At 41.6% G+C, this 19,387-nt stretch overlaps 2 protein-coding genes across 2 annotated transcripts; one reads left to right on the top strand and one right to left on the bottom strand.

Moving 5' to 3' along the window:
• Positions 1-203: 203 nt before the first annotated feature.
• ajm1 (apical junction component 1 homolog) lies at positions 204-18,621 on the bottom strand. The gene is made up of 2 exons (XM_026172711.2): positions 18,482-18,621; positions 204-3,915 (listed from the first exon to the last, which is right to left on the bottom strand). The coding sequence occupies exon 2, from the start codon at positions 3,859-3,861 to the stop codon at positions 583-585; it is 3,279 nt and encodes a 1,092-aa protein (XP_026028496.2). The 5' UTR covers positions 3,862-3,915; positions 18,482-18,621; the 3' UTR covers positions 204-582.
• LOC113007724 (zinc finger MYM-type protein 1-like) lies at positions 6,071-8,833 on the top strand. The gene is made up of 3 exons (XM_026144599.2): positions 6,071-7,426; positions 7,851-7,965; positions 8,173-8,833. The coding sequence occupies exons 1-3, from the start codon at positions 6,210-6,212 to the stop codon at positions 8,698-8,700; spliced, it is 1,860 nt and encodes a 619-aa protein (XP_026000384.2). The 5' UTR covers positions 6,071-6,209; the 3' UTR covers positions 8,701-8,833.
• Positions 18,622-19,387: the final 766 nt, after the last annotated feature.

Here is a 19,387-nt window from a genome sequence, read left to right as displayed (position 1 = left end):
CCATTAAAATTTTTTATATTTTAGCTCAGTTGCAGCTATTTTTTTACATATAATATAATATAATATAATATAATAAGAGAAACTACAATTTCTGTAGTTAATTCGTGAAATAACCTTGCATAGGAAAGTTATATAGTTACGAAAATTATAAATAAATTTCATTTTTTCAGCATGGTATTCACTCACAGAAACGGACAATCATTTAAAGAGGCTATAATTCAAAGAATATACAGAACTTGTTAATTTAAATAAAATGAAAACACCAGAATTTTCCTTTGTGCACACCTTAGCAAAAGAAAATGTATCATAAATGATCAGCGTACTAATAATTAAATTTTATTTAAATTAAGTGTGGCTGATAAAAGGTATGTTAAAAAAATGTAAAAAATGTATTTTACTCATTCTGCACCTGACAGGAAGTATTCTGATAAAGATTAATACTGACGAAGTAAACATGAATATATATATTATTTTGATAACAAAATAGTTATCTACAAATGTTTTGTTATTGAGTGGATATATAAATATGTATAACAATATATATGTATTTCTATACATATATATTTACAACTAAAGGTGCACTTAAATAATGTCATCAAGGAGATGTGGGGTGCCTATCCAATCCAACGTCCTGGGCTCTGAAGCAGCCATAATCATGCACATAAACTGTTTACCAGTCCTCTTATCAATAGGATAGATTGTAGTAGGAGTGAATCTTCTGTTACTTTCCACAAACTCACAGAGCTGCTGATACACTTGTGGGTATTCGTGGCGTAAGAAAACCCCTCGAATCCTTAACTCTCGTTGTATATTAATGAAACAAATTTCTCTGGCCTTCCGGCCTTCTTCTCCCTCTTTGTCGAGATCTGCTGTTCCTGGAGGTGGAGTAAGGATCAGTGTTTCCATGTCACTCTCTTGCTTGTGAACCTTTCTCTCTGGGCTAAACGAAGCCAATGCTACTTTTGCATATTTTCTGACAGTTGGAGCTTGGTTCCTTGGTGATGGCCCTTCAGGCAACTGCTCACCTACAGCAATGGATACATTTAAGATGAAACATTCGTTTGGGTCATACTCTTTACCAGCTTCCTGCAGTTCTTTACAGTACTCCCCTAGGTTGTCTTTGAAGCTTTCAAGCTCTCGAAGGGACAAATATGTAGGAGACATAAGTAAACTATCCAGACCATACTGCAAGAAGTTACTAGATGACAAAGGGTTAGGAAAACCAAGGAAGAGAACTCCTCTACCTCGAGAAAGGTAGCCAACTTTGGCAATACGGGAGAAGGCTTTGTGGACTTCAACAGTCTCCCGACAGTGTTTGATGATATGACGGCAAGTGCTACCAATTCTTCCATACAGGCAGCTTTCTTTATGAATATCCCAGTCCTCCCTGCGACAATTTCGAGAGCAGTAATAGGTGTAACAGCTATGGCAGGATTTAAAATAAAGGCAGGCATTGAATAGGGTTTCTGTCCTCCGGCATTTGTTGTTAGAGCACATCATTGTATCATCCTCATCTGGGCTCTGATCAGGGGAACACTCGTCTGCACTCTTCATTACATCACTTGCCCCATCTATATCTCGAAAAGCATCAGGATTCATTCGGATCGAGGTGGGTTGTTTGTCCAGAGGAGCTGCTTCTTCTGTGCCTGTCTTTGAACTCTTTCTGGACAAAGACACTGCTTCTTCCTCATCAATTAACTTCTTTAGTTGGTCCAGAATGTCTTCACTTGCCCTTCTGCTGGGTGGCTTATAGTCAGTCACAAGATCAGCCAGAAGTTCATCAAGTTGTTCAAGACTTTGCTGAAGTGAAGCATTGTCATGTGTCTTCTCTTTGGCTGAGCTTTCAAAGTCCCGATGAATCATTTCTGGACTCTCTGTGCTTCTGGTATCAAGAATGTCCCAACTGGCAGATCGTCCTTCAGCCTTATTAAGGCTACTTGATCGAATGTCATTATCTGTGATTGTTATTTCAGGGGTGACAAACCAGAGTTTACTGGAGCTGCTCTTTGATATCTCTGTTGGGCTTTTGTCAATCAGTGAGTTGTCAGACATTGACAAGGCTGCATAGCGTCTTGGTGAACTAGAGAGATTAACAACCACTGGTTGTGGTTTTTCACCAGCAGATCTCTCGGGCTTTCTGGAGTCAAGAAGATCATCATAACTCTGACCTCGCTGTACAGGAAGAGGCTGTTCTCTTTCCACACGTGAGTTCAGAATATTGTCCCAAGACCTTGAGTAAGATTTGGAATCTGTACCAAATCTTTGAGGTTCAACACATGGGTTGGTATACCACGGAGTCAGTGCAGGCTCTTGTTGTACTCTTGTTGGAGTGACTTGAGATGCATGAGAGGGAGGATTGGTGGTGTAACCAGATGCATCTGAACCATACCAGTCATCTGTTTGTGAATGCATTACTCTAGCATGTCTTCTGCCTTCAGTGTAATATGCCCTAGCTGGGACATGGTGCTCTGGTGGCATTGCATACATCTCACTGGAATAATAAAACCTAGGTGGAGCAGTCTGAATTTGATAAGACCTTGGATCATCCCCATAAAATATTCTTGTTGGAGGTGTCTGTATGATATATGGCCATGGTTCATTTGCTGCATAGGGTTTGGGATACCCTGTCTTCATAGAGTATGAATAGGGCTCCATTTCAGAATAATATGGTCTTGTAGCTACAGCATGCACTATTCGAGTTCTTGGATCTTGCACAAATTGGACTTTTGGAGTATATGCTTGTCCAGGTGTGTAACGTTCATCATGAAAGTAAGAACTTGGTTGAGGAGGAGCAGTAGTAACATATCCCCCTGGGTCATCTGCATAAAAGAACTTAGTTGGCACATTAGGACTAGAGTGAGCTCTGCGTTCTCTGCCATAGAAATCACCTGATGAAGGCATCCTCTGCAAGGAAATCTCCATAGGTTGTACATAACTACTTGGCATGCTACGGGAATATTGATAACTTTGTCGACTTTCTGTAACAAATGAGTCAGTGGGAGTAGGCGTTCTAGAATATGAGAAATGACGTGGCACAGTCAGGCTCCTAGTCCCTGCACTGTGGTGTCTCTGCCAGGGTATGTCCATTTGAGGTGTGGCATTTTTCCGTCCTGAATGATGTAATGTTGCATCATCAGGCTTGATGTCAACCCGACACCTGACATGAGGGCTAGTTGCTGGTTTATCCAGACCTTCATCCTCAAAATTATCAGCAGTGTAGTGAGGAGAATATCGACTACTGTCACCCATTTGTGGCTGCAACTTAATGGGATGTACTTCTTGCATATGAGCCCTGGTTGCTGCATAGGAGGGTTCCCTATGTGGTGATACTTCTGGTCTCCGACGGGAGTCTCTATAATCCCTTTGGAACTCTCTGCCCTTCCTTCCTGAAGATGATGATCCTTCAAGAGACACGGCAGTGAAAGTTGTCTGGACTCGAGGTGCACTTTTTGACCTGGTCCTTCGTTTTTGTTCAGGGACAATTACCTCACTGGCCATATCTGTTGTCACTGGCTGAGGAGTCAACCTGTGACTAAAAATGTCAGGAGCAGAAAAACGGTACCTCTGCCGGTGGCCCAACACATTCCAGGCAACATCTTGGTTGGATGCCTGCCTATCTCCTTTCCTGTATGGAGAATCCATAGGATATTTGTGTGATTTGGGGTACTCCAGTGACTTATAGTCAAAGGTACGGCAGTGTCTCTTATTGTCTTTGCTTTTACCGTCCTCCAGTGTGTTGGAATTTATACTATCACATTGTTTGGAAGATTGTAAGGACTTATAGAGTGAAGAAATGGGGATCACTTTTATGTCTTGATGCACCGTTGATACCAGTATGTCAGGTGGGTCTGTGCGTGTCATCTTAAAGGGATTCCTCTAGTTTTCTCCATCAAGTTGCTTTAATGTTGATGTTGCCTGGAGAAAAACAAAGAATTTCAGTCACATTTTGTACAAACATTAATAACGAAAATTTATATTAAATTCTGCAAACTATTCAGCCTTCTAGGACTGTTGTAGATCAAAACAAGATCAGTACTACAAATTTAGTCGAGCAAAATTGTACCGCTCTAAATCATGGAATTGAAAAAGGTCATCAAATTTTTTCTCCATTTCAAGATTAACTTTCCTTGTGAACAACTTGGAATAGAGTTGCTGCTGACACTGATGCAGCTAGTGAGATGCCACTTAGGCAACTACTTAACTAATAAGATATTGAGGGTGGCAACAATCAGTTGGGGGCAGCAGGGAGGGGGCCCCCGTTATCTTCAATCGAATTTCCCACATTGACTAAAACTTAGCAATCCCCAGACCCAATGCCTAGCTGTACACACACACACACACACACACACACACACACACACACACACAATGCACAAAGACACATATCTATCCACATCGACCCGACCCTCCAAAATGCATATGAACACATGCCCTCCCAGAGCCAACACTGGAATGCAGCCAGCCTGGCCCCAGATCACCAGCCAACCAGTATGGGGTCTAAATAGTGAGTATGACTGTATGAGAACTAGAGTGCTATTAAAACTGAGGGGACAGATGCAAGATGAGCAGGTCACCCACTGCCCATAACACGAAGAACCCGGGACCCATGCAAACAGCTTGCATGGGTCCTGGGCCCACTTTTCTTATTCTCTCTTCTTCTGTACACCAGAGCACCGCTGCTTCAGTTTTCAGGCCCCTCTTCTGTGGAACCAGCTTCCAGTTTGGATTCGGGAGACAGACACTATCTCTACTTTTAAGATTTAAGATTAAAACTTTCCTTTTTGCTAAAGCATATAGTTAGGGCTGGACCAGGTGACCCTGAATCCTCCCTTAGCTATGCTGCAATAGACATAGGCTGCCGGGGGATTCCCATGATGCATTGAGTTTTTCCTTTCCAGTCACCTTTCTCACTCACTATGTATTAACAGACCTCTCTGCATTGAATCATATCTGTTATTAACCTATGTCTCTCTTCCACAGCATGTCTTTTATCCTGTCTTCCTTCTCTCACCCCAACCGGTCGCAGCAGATGGCCGCCCCTCCCTGAGCCTGGTTCTGCCGGAGGTTTCTTCCTGTTAAAAGGGAGTTTTTCCTTCCCACTGTTGCCAAAGTGCTTGCTCATAGGGGGTCATATGATTGTTGGGTTTTTCTCTGTATCTATGAAGCACCTTGAGGCGACTTATGTTGTGATTTGGCGCTATATAAATAAAATTGAATTGAATTGAATGCAGACCACCCCTATGGAACCAGGGGCCTAACCAGAAAATCTGCGACCCCCGCATCAGAGCCCCAGGTTGAGCTCCTGGACCTGCAAAGAAGAGGCAAGCCACCCGGCCTGGGGCCAGCACCCATCTCCAGGCCCCTCCAGGCCCCAGGAATCCGCTAGACACCCATAGCCCTAGAGACCACCCCCAGCCACCTGCAATGCAGGCAGGGAGAGGGCACTACAGTCGACAACTATCACCAACAAAGTAATGTACTTGATCAGTGGGGACCAGAGATAAATAAAAGAAACAAGATGATAACAGTAGATCTATACGTAAAATTCTATATTGAGTTATACAGAATCTGTTTTTTTTAATTATCCTTTCATGATTATAGTTTTAATTAGTGATGTGTAAGGAAGTAAGATGTATATGTGACGTATTTACTTTCCTAGCAAATTCACTTACGTCACCTAAGCTACACAACTACGTGGGGTTGGGATATAGACACTAATTCATATGGATAGGTCCTCATATGGATGGGTCCTGTTCAGCGGTTCTCTGCCAGAACCTATATGACCAGGAACACAAGATCATATAGCATGCATATAGTTATCTGTTGTGTGCATATAGTTATCTGTTGTGTTCACTGTTCAGTGTGTGCATAGTCTGTAAGGCACAGTTGGAGCATCCTTTGTCCTGTGTAGCAGTGGCGGCTGGCCCATAGGGGGCGCTCGGGCTCCGCCCCCCCAAATGTGGAGGAGTAAAAATATATATTTTTAAAAAATTCATCAATGATAGTTTTACTATGTGTGTGCCTATATACAGCCAGGCGTATTTTAACATTTTCACCAGCTGACTCATTAAAGTTCAACCAACAAACGGTGTTTTTCTTCTTCTGGGGCGCTCGTCAAAGCGCCCTTGATATGCAGCGAAATAGCCTATCATTAAATGGTTGCCAGGGGAAAATAATAAATATTTGACCTATCAGCGTCGCTGAATTAAATGGTTTGGGGGCGCTTAAAATTGCGCCCCTGCAGAAAACGTGAAAGCTCACGAGTTCATATGGACAACAGTGTAAAGCTAGCTGTGCTAGGGAAAACTAGCATAGCGGTGCAGCTAGATGATGGACATCGGATTGCTTTAAGAAGGCACAACGAAGAGGTAGATAAAAACCGTCATATTTTATCTAAAATCATCGATTGTATTAAGTTTTGTGGTGCTTTTGAGCTAGCAATGCGGGGACATGATGAAAGTGATTCCTCAGACAATCCAGGGATTTTTAGAGGTTTAGTCGACTTGATGGCATCAATTGATCACGACTTGAGGCAACACCTTGAAAATGCTACTGTATTTAAAGGCACCTCGAAAACAGTCCAGAACGAGATCCTGGATTGCATGTTGGCAGTTCTGAGAGAAAGGATCGTGGAAGAAGTAAAGGCAGCGAAGTTTTTAGCCATTCAAGCTGATGAAACCACTGACATTTCTACACACTGTCAGTTAGTCATGGTGCTAAGATACATTGACCAACGAAACCGTATTCAAGAGCGTTTTTTTGAATTCATCAAGCTACCCAATGCTTGTGCAGATGCAATAGCCAGTGCCTTATCGGAGAGGCTGCGCTTCATCCTCCCCCAGGGACAAGAGAGAAAGTTGATCGCCCAGGCCTACGATGGGGCCGCTGTAATGAGGGGTACCACTGGAGGAGTGCAGCGTAAGATACAGGACATTTATGCTAACGCTCACTACGTACATTGTTATGCCCATCAGTTAAACCTGGTAATGCAACAAGCAACCTCCCACATCCCTCAAATCAGTCACTTTTTTTCCGACATAGCAGGATTCGCTTCTTTTTTTACTAAATCGAGCAAGAGGACTGCAGTGCTTGACGAGGTGGTGGCGCACCGACTTCCAAGTGCATCGGCAACCCGTTGGAACTTCAACAGTCGTGCTGTGAATACAGTGTATGAACATAAAGACGATCTGGTGAGGTGTTTTCAGACCATCCGTAACAGTGAAGGATTTGATGCCCCTACAAAGAGAGATGCCGGTGGTTTCGTGAGAATGCTGGAAGACGAAGCTTTCTGTTTTTTCCTGGCCTTGTTTCACAAGATAATGCCACATGTAGACATGCTGTATAACCACCTACAGAAGAGAAACATCGATTCTGTCACCATCGCAGGGATCACCCAGACATTCATCAGCCGCATGCAGGCTATCAGGTAGGCATAAAAGCATAAATATGTAACCTAGAATAAATGTTAATTATCTATGCATAGATTCTATCAAATTCTATGCATATATTCTGTGTTCTGTGACTTAAATGTTTAATGGAATTCAGATAATTTTGATTTATATCAGCCTTTGAAGTAATTTTATGAAAAATATTTGATTAAGTATATTTGATGAAGTATATTCCCAGTAATGATTTGATGTAGCCTATACCATAGGCTATTTCCTGAAATTATGGCCAGGGCCTTTATTTACTTGCACTGGTTTTCCCCCAGCCATTAAACCAGGTCCGGTTATTAATTAAATCCGGTAATTCCCGGTAATTAGAACACAACCTTTGTTTGGTTTGTGTTTGGTTAATATATCCCTATTCAGTTTTCAGAAGCCATTAATGAAACTTATGTATTGGATCAGGGAGGCACTTCCTAATCTGGTTGTGGATGAGGAGTACAGGGGACCTGTTCAAGACCCACCCACAAAGAGACGGAGAACATTGGGGGAAGACAGGCAACACCATTTGGCACTGGAGGTAAGCACTAGCTGCTTGGTCTGATTTAAATCGGATCATCAGATAAAATCTAATGACGATGCTGTCAGATGTCATTTGATATAGTGGTCATGACTGTTTTGTTTTGTTATGGACAGATTTTTTTTTTCAGAATAATGATTAACATGAGACATGTGCCAAAGTCTTACCACTGAATCTAACTCTTACCAATTATATATTATTGGATAGGTGTGCGACACCATTATGAGCCATGCCAAGGAGAGGTTTTCTTTCACCAAGCACCTTGTCAGCGCCACTCTGTTGCAAGGAGACTTGTTCCAACAACACAGCAAAAATTTTCCAGATGCAGCACTACAAACCACAGTGGAAGCCTATCCCTCATTGGACAAAGCCAGACTTAAAACAGAACTGTCCCTGATCTACGACAACGAGGAGTTTCAGAGTTGTAGTGGTGCGCTGGCGCTCTATCAGGTTCTGATGGAAAACAACCTTCAAGACACATTCACCGAAACTGTAAGTCTTCTTAACATCCTCATCACCACACCAATGACAACATCAGAATCGGAGAGGTGTTTCTCTACTTTAAAGAGGATAAAAACTTTCCTGAGAAACAATATGGCTCAGGATCGGCTCAACGCTCTGGCTATGCTGTCCATAGAGAAAAAACTCACACAAGAACTTCCTGATTTCAACACCAGGGTCATCGAGAAATTTGCCACTCAGAAAGACAGACGAGCAAAGTTCTTGTACAAATAAGAACCCTTAACCATATTTACTCTCTTTCTCCATCCCTCTCTCTTTCTCTCTTTAGCCCACCCCCCCAATCAGTTTACAGTTGTTGTTTTCAATAGTTATTTTTCATTCATTCAAAAAAAAAAAAAAAAATCTGTTCATGTTCATTTTTACAAATCTATACAAATGGCCAGAATATGGTTGTTCATTTTAAATTTAAATTAAAATTGTGTTGTTTGATGTACTCATTAAATGGGTCATTTTAGTCGATATCATAAAAATTGCCCCCCCTGAGATTTTTTTCAGGAGCCGCCACTGCTGTGTAGTGTGTTCTATGTATACTTTTGTATTGTATAAGTTGTAAATTGGTGCTTTTAGTCATTTTGAAGGTGTGTAAGCATATTTGTGTCTTGAAGTTTTGGTCTGGATTGATGGAAAGACTTCGCTCCCACTTTGTGGTTGGAAAGGAAATTGAATCATCATTTTATTAATAATATTTTTGATAACAATTTGGGGGTACAGGTAGGGCTGGGCGATATGGCCTAAAATTCATATCTCGATATTCTTTAGCTGGATGGCGATATACGATATATATCTCGAAATTTTTTAAACCCATAAAGTAAGAACAAAAAGAGTTCTTAGTCAAAGCTGTGTCCCAGATGTTGTTTTTGTGCATAACAAAACGCTCACAATTGTGCAGTCAAAATGTAAGCTAACAGACGCTGAGCATAATAACAAAGCCAGACAGATTTCGCAGCTGCTCTGTTCCCAAGTTCTACTGCGTGACTGACAGCCTTGAGTTTTAAATCCGCTTCGTAACCGTGTCTCTTACAGGTGCCATTTGTGGTCCTTATACGCACACAATACGGTAATATTACGTTGAAGAAGGTATGCATTACTCTGTGAGGCTCCAGACTATGGTAGCCATAATGCTCCAACAATCCATCAAGCGGTGCGGCTTCGTATCTTACCAAAGTCGTACTAAAGCATTTTTGACAGATTGCTACCACATAAAATCGGTTTGCAGTCAGTAAGCACAACCAGAATTCATACATAAGGCACACTGTCGATTTTTGAGAAAATGAAAGGATTTTAGTGTAAGGTTATAGTTCAAAAAATACGGTACACGAGTTTTGTAAGGTAGTTTGTTTCGGGGCAGGAGGCTGGGAGACTTCGCGGTCTGGGATACAGCACTCTTCACACCCTCTTCATTTTGCACTTTATGGCGCTGTTGTAAATAGTGAAAATACTAGTAGTGCTAGCTGCACGGCGTCAACATGTTAATGACGTAACCACTAACCGCAACGCTAACGCGTTGACACTGTGCAGCCCCATGCACGGGGCGATCCACGGTAACTCATTAACGGAGATTTGCCGCGTTAATACAGTTATGGAGTTAACGTCATTTTAACGAGAGTAACGCTGCAGCACTAAAATAGTAATCTCCAAATGTTTTCTTTTTACCGACCAGCTGCTCTTTGATAGCTGCTGTGTCCATCTTGTCGTTACCTGCAGGTGAAGCGATGGGGGAGGGGGAGTTGTGTTCAGTGAAGGAGAGAGGCGAGGCCGAGTAACGCAGCGCAGAGACAAAAGTGGATGAAAGAGAGGCAAACTTGCGGTTCCACTATATTGATATAAATGATATTGTCACATCTCTTATCTCATATAAAAATATATTGATATATTTAAAAACTTGATATCGCCCCGTCCTAGGTACAGGAATGTAATAATTCATAATCAAGTTCAGTTCATTGGGATTAAATCTTTCCTGTTTGATGGATTTCAATTCCTGATATTCAAGAAACTTACTTTTGCTGATGAATTTCTGAAATGAAACAGAGTTTCTATCTTGAATAACATGCAACGGAAATTTGGTATTTCTACACCACCATTGTGTTTTGGCTTTTGTAGAGTTTTAAGACTTATTTGTGGAAATTCTTCCCATGAGAAATATAGGTAAAGTTTTCCAACATGTAAGACCATTTATAGTAGAGGAATATGGTTCAACTGTACCATATCTGAGACCCTGGGAGAAAAATAATTATACCTAAATATCTAAATGTTACCTGACTATAGTGACACAGTGGAGGTGTTCTAAAAATTAAAATTCAGAGGCAACTGTTGATTTGCTCCATTTGATGGAGTAGTTTGATATAGATGAATACTTTTCTATTAATGTGATTGTCCTCAGAAGATAGGTTTGTGTGTTACCAAGGACAAATAATACATCATCAGCATATAAGCTTATCTTACGGTTTGTATTTTCTTTTAATATTTACATTTGTGTCGGACTGCTGCTGATAATGACTCAATGAAAATGACAAAAAAGGAAGTGGCAGAGTGGATAGCCCTGTCTGGTGCCCATTTGTAGATTGATCTTACTTTCCAAAGCTCCAAAGTAAGCAATAATCTATTACATTTATTAGTTTGCATGTGTTAGTGGCTGAGTATCTGCTCCTGATAAAACCTGTTTAGTCAGGGTGTATTATAAATGGAGTGATTTTTTTCTTAATCTTCTTGCAAGGGCTTTGCAAAGTATTCTGTGGTCTAGATTTATGTGTGACATTGGGCAGTAGCTGGATGGTAGTCATTAGTCATCTATCTTTGCATGGTTTAAGAAGTAGACTAATGATGGTAGGGTTCTTAAACTTAAGCTGGTTAAACTTAGAGGTGAGGTGGAGGTGACTTGTACCTCGGCTGCAGAAGAGGATGGGGCAGCATCCTCACCTGGGACAGTGCTAGGGGAGCGGATAGCCATCATTTAATCATCATTTAATTGGGGCTGCTGTAGCTCAGTAGGTAGAACAGGTCACCTAGTAATCAGGAGGTTTTCCAGGAACACCCAGTCAAGTCATAAGCAGAAAGAATAAACAACTGTTGAAACAGACAGGCATAACATTACATGGTTTTGAACTACTAATGCTGCTGAGACCAGTTGGGAACAAGTACAACTTATTGCCAGCAATGTGGACCAAGCTCTCACGACAATGGCTTGTAGTAAATACTCTGTACCCTGAAGGATGTGTTTTATGCCTTCAGGTTCACAAAGCACATGTAGACTGGTTGGGAGAACTCTCTGCAGACTCAAATATCCTCAAGAGGAAAAAGAGCTGGTCCAGTGTTCTACTACCAGGAAAAAGACCACTGAAGCTGATGTTCCAATAGGACAAAATCTCCTTTCTAGTACCTTGGCATTGACCTTCTTAGGGAGGCTGAGTAGTGTGATGCCCCTATAGTTGGAACACTGTTGGTGATCCCCCTTCTTAAAGACAGGAATCACCACCCTGGTTTCCCAAACAAAAGGTTCTGCTCCAGATTTCCACGTGATATCAACCAAGACAGCCCTACAACAAGTAAGGCCTTAAGGAGGTAGATGGCTCCATTCACCTCTGGTTTGTTGGTTACCACCTCAACAGGCACTGTCACAGAGAGCCTGTGAACTTTCAGCACACTGCAGTGTCTTTAATCTATCTGTTGTGTATATTGCTACCACATTACTTTAAAAAAAAATCATCAATGGAGTTGCTAAAAGCTCCACCTGGAAAAACCTCAGGAACTGCCACACCAGTCTGGGTCATTTTGGACTCCTTTTATAGTAAAGTTCCTTGGTGGTTCGATTCCTTGTTCCTCCATACCAAAAATCCTCGGACAAGACACTAACCCCCACCTGCTCTCCAATGCATCCATTGGAGTATGAATGCGTATGAATGTATGTTAGTTAGAAAGCACCGACAAAGCATAGACAACAGTGCTTGTGTGAACGGGTGTGTACGGATGAATGTGGCGTGTTGTATAGAGCGCTTTGAGTACTCCAGGAGATTAGAAAAGCGCTATATAAGAATCAGAATCAGTCAACAAACTGCTCGAAATGCATTGACAGAAACAGTTCAGGTATTTTGAGTAATTCTGCACTCTAGATGCGTCAATTGTGTTAAAAATTTTAATTGCGTTTACCGTGATGGCAGATTAATTTGCGTTAACGCGTTAATTTTGACAGCACTAGTAAAAATACATACTCACATACTCACCCAACATTGAGACACACAGAACGCAGTATACACACTCTGCTCCCAGGTCCAGGCACCAACATGCCCAGAGGGGCAATCTGACCCCAGACCAAGGATATGGTTCCCTTTACTCTGGGGTGGAGACTAGCAGACTGCCCCGGTCCCGCAGCAGCAGGGAAGTCCACCAGCCCAGACACCAACCAGACCTCCTCCTGGCCCCCTGCCCCAGAGAGCAAACAGCGAATGGGGGTGTGAGAAGAGGGAAGAAATTAGCGATGAGGAGGCGAGGAAAGGGGTGGGGGGGAAAGTACCCCCCGCCCTGCAGCCAGCCTTCTCGTTGACCCCCATGGGCACACCTGTTCCCCCAAATCCACCAAGGGCAGAGAGCTCAGGTCCATCGAGACCGGGGCTCACAGCAACAGCACTACCATGGCCCACAGAGCCCACATAGCCCATTCGACCCTACTGCAGAGGAAAACTACACCCACCCCAACATTCAGTCAACTCACAGACTACACCTGCAGAGTGTATTCCACAAGAGCAGAAACCACCTGCAAAAGATGGTAACAACCTCCCCGCCATCTAAAGAGGCCCTAGCTCTACAAATGCACCAAAGGCCCCGCGTCAGTGCCAGGCCCCATTGCATGCACCCATGCACAACTCCGGTGATACACCAACCAGGAACCAGGCCCCCAGGCTAGCCAGAACACCAGCTTGGAAACAAAGCACCCACAGAACCCCAAGTCCCCAAGCCTGGCCCGGACCCGCACTGCAATGTCTGCCAGCATAGACCTCCCCGAGCCCTGCTGCATGCAGCCACCATAAAGACACCACCCAAGAGCCACCAGAGCCCCATCCCAGCCAGCACTACAGCGCCCAGGTCAAGACCCCCAAAAAACCCACTCCTAGAGAACCCCCAGACAGTCTGCTTAGGATTTGCAGAAGGCAGTGAGAGCCATGTGGACTGTGTTCATCTCCATAGTGAAATCATTTAAGTCACTCAGCAAGCAAAGGGGAGGCTGAAATGTTACATTTCAGACATTGATAGTCTTCGCATATCCTGCGCTAAAATGTCTGAAAAAGTGGACAGAAGCAGAGAGCGGGGATATAATTGTCAGGTGTATTGTCTTGACAGTGTGCACAGAAGATGTAAAACCCATCCTGAACATCCGCTGACCTGTATAGTGCACCCTGTGTAGTATTTTATATTGTAGACTGTGATTTCTAATCAAATTAAATGTTTTTAAACATGTCTGAAGAAGAACATGTCAGAAGCTGTTGTCCAAGCTGACTGATAGATCCGCCTCCTATTTCGCAATAAGAACTGATATTGATTCATTTATTTAGGAGTGTCCTGTATATTTTAGACAGTAATTTGAGGGGTTTTGAGATTAAGGAATTATACCACACTTGGTGGTGTTTATAATTTGACTTGATTAGGCTTAAATTTATTTTTTACTATAGATTTAATTTGTTAATATTCTAAAAATCTATTCTTGATAATTCCATATTGTTTAGCTAATCTGTCAAACGGTATAAAGTCTGTTTTTTCGATTATTCATAACTGTTCAAAGTATTTAATTCGTTTACAACTCAAATCTGCAAAGTTTATCATATCATTGTTCTGTAGTATGTCAGGGTTGTTCCAAATGGGTGTTCGAAGACCATGGGATCAATGAAGACTCAGTCATTTTTAGAAACTCCCACCATGCTGTTAGAGAGGAGCTGATATTGATGCTTTTAAAGCAATGAGCTATCATCATTGAACTACCGTTCATTAGCTCAATGATGATTGAGCTAATGAACGGTAGGATTTAAATCTCTACATTTTCCATAGTTCCAGTTCTACATCCACTACTCACTCCACCACACCAATCTTAGAACTGAAGAAGCTTCTCAGATGAGAGGTGAAACATCTTCAAGAAACTAAAAGAAGTCCAGATGTTTTTCTTTCCAAGCTACTTAGACTACCTAGACATTTTTTGTTCTGTACTGTCAAATGTTTGAGGCATGGAAGCCTTGAAAATCTAAATTATAATACAGTATTAAAAACTGAAGTTGTTATACATGTGTACTTGATTTTTTTTTTATTGCGGTATTAAAAAATATATCACATATACCAAAATACTTATAACTACAGAAGAAGGTAAGAAGACTTTTAAACTGATACAGGAATTCTGTTCAGGAGCAGTATATGGGAGGCTGTGTGTGAAACTCCTTCATCAAAGCTTTTCAGTTGTGCCAACACGCCTAACACAGTTTTTGGTTCAGTAAAAACTACTACTTTCATATTAAATATTCAAATGGACAGATCTGACCAAAAGATGACATTGGGAACAGATGAAATATTTCATGGTAAAAAATAAGATGGAAACATAACAGTGAGAATATGGCATATACTTTATACAGCAGTAAGAAATTACAGCAACAGCAAAAAATTATATACTGTAACAGGCTTCAAAATATAAGCCCGTTGTTCCTGGGAAAATTTGATCTTTTGAAAACATCTCCCAGTGATCTTTTTAAAATAACACACTTATCATGATAATTTAATGCTTGCTAAAGAACCAATACCAAGGAAAAGCAACAAGCAGAAGGGATTTGTTTGGGCCAAGAAACACAAGGAATGGACATTAGACCAGTGAAAATCTGTGCTTTGGTCTGATGAGTCCAAATTTGAGATCTTTGGTTCTACCCGCAGTGTCTTTGTGTCTTTGGTCTCTACATGCATAGTTCCTGTCATTAAGTATGAAGGATGAGGTGTGATGGTGTAGGGGTGCTTTGGTGGTGACACTGTTGGGGAATTTATTCAACACCGAAGGGACACTGAACCAGCATGGCTACTAGGGCTGCCACAAACGATTATTTTGATAGTCGACTAGTCACCGATTATTTTTGCGATTAGTCGACTAATCAGATCATCATCCATTTAGACGTAAAACTACAGCTTATTGCACCAGCAGCATCTGCTCTTATATAACTATCATTAGCTTACAGCTTTAAGTGTTTAAGGTCTGTGCTAACTAAAAATAAAGACAAGATGATAGTTTATTGAATTTTAATGAAATTTGCAGATTGTTTCGGTGAAGATTAATAAACTCCTTGCTATCTAAAATATAACAGGACACTGGAGTATATTCTGGAGCATCTCACACTTCTGATAATCAGCTGTCTGCTTGACGTTTATTCAGCTGTGTAAAAACTATAACTTTAATCTCAGACAAACTGATTTACTCAGGAACAAATAAAATACTAAAAAAAAAAGCCGAACAATAACATTTTAAGTTATCTAAGTGACTCATATATATTTAACCTGAGTAGCGAAAGACGGCGGTGGGTTTGAAAACGATTTGCGGGGAGTCCGGTGTTCTCACGGCGCTAGTGAGCCTAGCCCCCGGCTCGCTAACGAGCTAGTGGGTAACAGATGTCTCCGAAAACGTCGGAGCGCTTTTGAAAATATGTGGTGTCCTGATAAACTGAGCAGATATTTGAGGTTTACACAGCTACATTCTCGCCTGAAAATATGTTAAACGTTTATTTTGTGACCCAGAAAGAATAATAAGAGTAACATTAAAACTAACTAGCTGCCGCCATTGTTGGAAACTGCGCTGGGCCGCGCTATGAATTCTGGGACACAGCTGCTTCTTCTTCTTCTTCTTCTTCGGGGTTTAACGGTAGCTGACATCCTTGTACATGCAATGCTGCCATCTTCTGTTTCAGTCCGTTATTACACTCTTAAATCCTGCCACTTATTCCTGCGTCTTTTGTGATCGTACAAAGTTTCAAACGACGCGTCGACTATTAAATCAGTCGTCGACGATTTTGATAGTCGATGTAATCGTGACTAGTCGACAAATCGTGGCAGCCCTAATGGCTACCACAGCATCCTGCAGCAGCGTGCCATCCCATCCCAAACACACCTCCAGCCTGTGTAAGGGCTATTTGACCATGAGGGAGAGTGATGGAATGCTGCATCAGATGGCCTGACCTCCACAGTCATCTGACCTAAACCTAATCGAGAAGGTTTGGGAGGTGATGGACCACAGAAAACAGCCAACAAGATCTTGGAAAACCATTTCATGAAGGACATTGACAGAATGTTAGTGTGCAAAGCAGTAATCAATGCAACGAGTGGCTGTTTTGAATAATATAAAATACAAAACATGTTTTAAGTTATTTCACACTTTTTTGTTTACTACATAATTCCATATGTGCTTCTTCACAGTTTTGATGCCTTCAGTGAGAATCTAAAATGTAAATAGTCATTTAATTAAAGAAAAAACATTAAATGAAAAGGTGTGTCCAAATTTTTGACTGTTAGTGTATGCTCGTATCCAGACAACATCTTTTGCAGGGAAGGAATTGTGTGTTTCAGCAAGATAATGCTAAACCAAATACTATATCAATTACATGTAAAATTCATAGTAGAAGATTTCAGGGCTTTCACCATATGCATGTTCAGTTATGATTCTCTTTTAGATACTAAATCATCACACAAAAAGACATATCTCAGCTTGTCTTGTTGTTGCATGTACGAGGGAAAGGCAATAGCAATGACATCCTAATATAACATTTTTATATCAAGTAAAATTTTAGTCCACGGACAACATGATATGGCATAGCCCTAATGAAAAGCAAAAATCTAACTTCATCCCCTCCCAAACTGAAACAAAATAAAAGTAACTAGGACAAACTTATATGACAGCTGGATGTGTGGTTCATTCATTCTCTGTTTGGATTTTGTATAAAGTGTTTTGTTTTGACGAACATATGAAATTTCAAGACCAAAGTTCAACCCAAGACACACTGTACAGCAGACTTGAAGGCTCCATCTCTTTACTTGTTCTCAATCCAGGTGGAGCAGTCTCTGGTATCTTGTGTGTCAGCCCCATAACTGAACTATTACAAGCAAGCTGATTCCTCACCTCTACAAATGCCCTTTTCTTCTCACTTTCCTGCATCCATTGGCAGACAAATGATGTGTGTAGATGATTGACAGTGTGCTGGATCAATGTTTTTTGCTGCAGTTTCCTCACAATATGTCTATTGTTCTTCTTAGACACCTCTGTATGTGGCCTCTCTGTGGCCACATGCCGACCCTATTGCATTACAGCAGAAATCTGACTTTACTGGTCTACAGTGGTAAAATTATTAGTTTGTATTGACCATTTGATAATGGACCAATTAATATGGGAGGCAATAAAGCAATGATGGGTATTGATGGGTGCAATGATAGGCATTTGCCAGTATTTTTGACATCTGTGTATGAGGGCATACATAGTGCTCAGGGCTAGCACTAGCATTTTTTTTAAATAAAATGAACTCTCGTCTCAGAGCCGTGAATCAAGCGTGAATAAACGTCGCATGGGATCGCTGGGGTAGCTAATACTGCGCAGGCTACTATCCTGATTGCTGCAGCACATCCTGCAGCTCCTGCTGCTGCCTGGAGCCTGAATCCTTAAGAGGATGATGTCAGTGTTCGATGATGGGAACACATTAGCCTATCGTCAGCCAGCAGAAAGCACAAAAAAAAGTAGCCAAATGAATAATACAAAGAACCAATACCCCATCTATGCTCAGAACATGCAATGCTCTGCGAGCTTCGAGTGATTACAAGCAGTTTAATTATTAGACCATAGATCCGAGAACAAGGTGTACGGTCTGCATGTTGTTCGGCCCGTATTACCGTCGCAGTGTTGTGAAATTAAGCAGAGATTTGCGAGGGGGAGACGATCCAAACGTTCCTGCGTGCATAATAGTGGACAGCGCGATACCGTAAATCAAAAGCTGCATCTTACCGCATCAGTTCGGATTCCCAGCTTGTGCTTATCCATTTTCTGTTAGGGACGTGACACGAGGGAGTGTGATAGTGGTTTCTCAGTGACGACATCGAACATGTGCAAAAGGCAAAGCTGCTCCTTATTGGTCAGAATCTTTAGATTTTTTTCCTCCTCCTCCCTACTCGGTAGATTGCTGCGTTACCCTGCTGCAACATCCACACGTATGTCGCCGCAACCCGTGCTCCGTCCCCCCTCCCGCTTTCTCTCTCGCGCTCTCTCCCCCTCCATTGCGCCTGTACCACTGACAGCAACACGCCTGAAACCACCCCTTCCAATGAGGCTGAGTGCCTCAGCCTTTCGCCTGACTGCAATGACCATGTACAAAAGAAGCAAAGCTCTGGCGCACATTTACACCGCGGTTCCAAATTATTATGCAAATGACATTTTTCTCTGATTTTCCTAAATAGTCGATCCAAGTGACAGTCAGCATAATTTTCGAGTCATCAAGCATTAGAGTATAATTGGAATGTTACTGAACAAACATCCCAGTGAAAACGGTATGTTTTTCAAAACTAACACACTAACAAAATGCACTATCCCAAATTATGATGCACAGCAGATGTTTCAAAACATTTCATAGGTTGTAAAGAACTGAAAATGGTAATTTGTTAAATTTGCAGCATTAGGATATCATATTTACTGAAATCAAAAGCCTTTTCAATCAAAAACATCTTAAGAGGTCAAGTTACATATTAACATAGGACCCTTTATTTGATAGCAGTTTCGCAATTCTTGCATCCATGGAACTTGTACGTTTTTTGGAGAGTTTCTGCTTGAATGTCTTTGCAGGATGTCAGAATAGCTTCCCAGAGCTCTTGTTTGGATGTGAACTGCCTCCCACCCTCATAGATCTTTTGCTTGAGA

This window comes from Astatotilapia calliptera, chromosome 7 (assembly GCF_964374335.1).
Source record: "Astatotilapia calliptera chromosome 7, fAstCal68.1, whole genome shotgun sequence".
In the NCBI taxonomy this organism is placed as follows: Eukaryota; Metazoa; Chordata; class Actinopteri; order Cichliformes; family Cichlidae; genus Astatotilapia; species Astatotilapia calliptera.
Note: the sequence above shows the minus strand (reverse complement) of the source record. Positions and strands in the feature narration are given on the sequence as shown.

What these genes read in the sequence shown, in the direction of transcription:
- ajm1 (XM_026172711.2), bottom strand. Translation starts at nt 3,861, where the DNA reads ATGACACGCACAGACCCACCTGACATACTGGTATCAACGGTGCATCAA.
- LOC113007724 (XM_026144599.2), top strand. Translation starts at nt 6,210, where the DNA reads ATGGTTTGGGGGCGCTTAAAATTGCGCCCCTGCAGAAAACGTGAAAGC. An exon ending in AGCCGCATGCAGGCTATCAG is followed by an intron (nt 7,427 to 7,850) that starts GTAGGCATAAAA and finishes GTATTGGATCAG; the next exon opens with GGAGGCACTTCCTAATCTGG. An exon ending in AACACCATTTGGCACTGGAG is followed by an intron (nt 7,966 to 8,172) that starts GTAAGCACTAGC and finishes ATTATTGGATAG; the next exon opens with GTGTGCGACACCATTATGAG.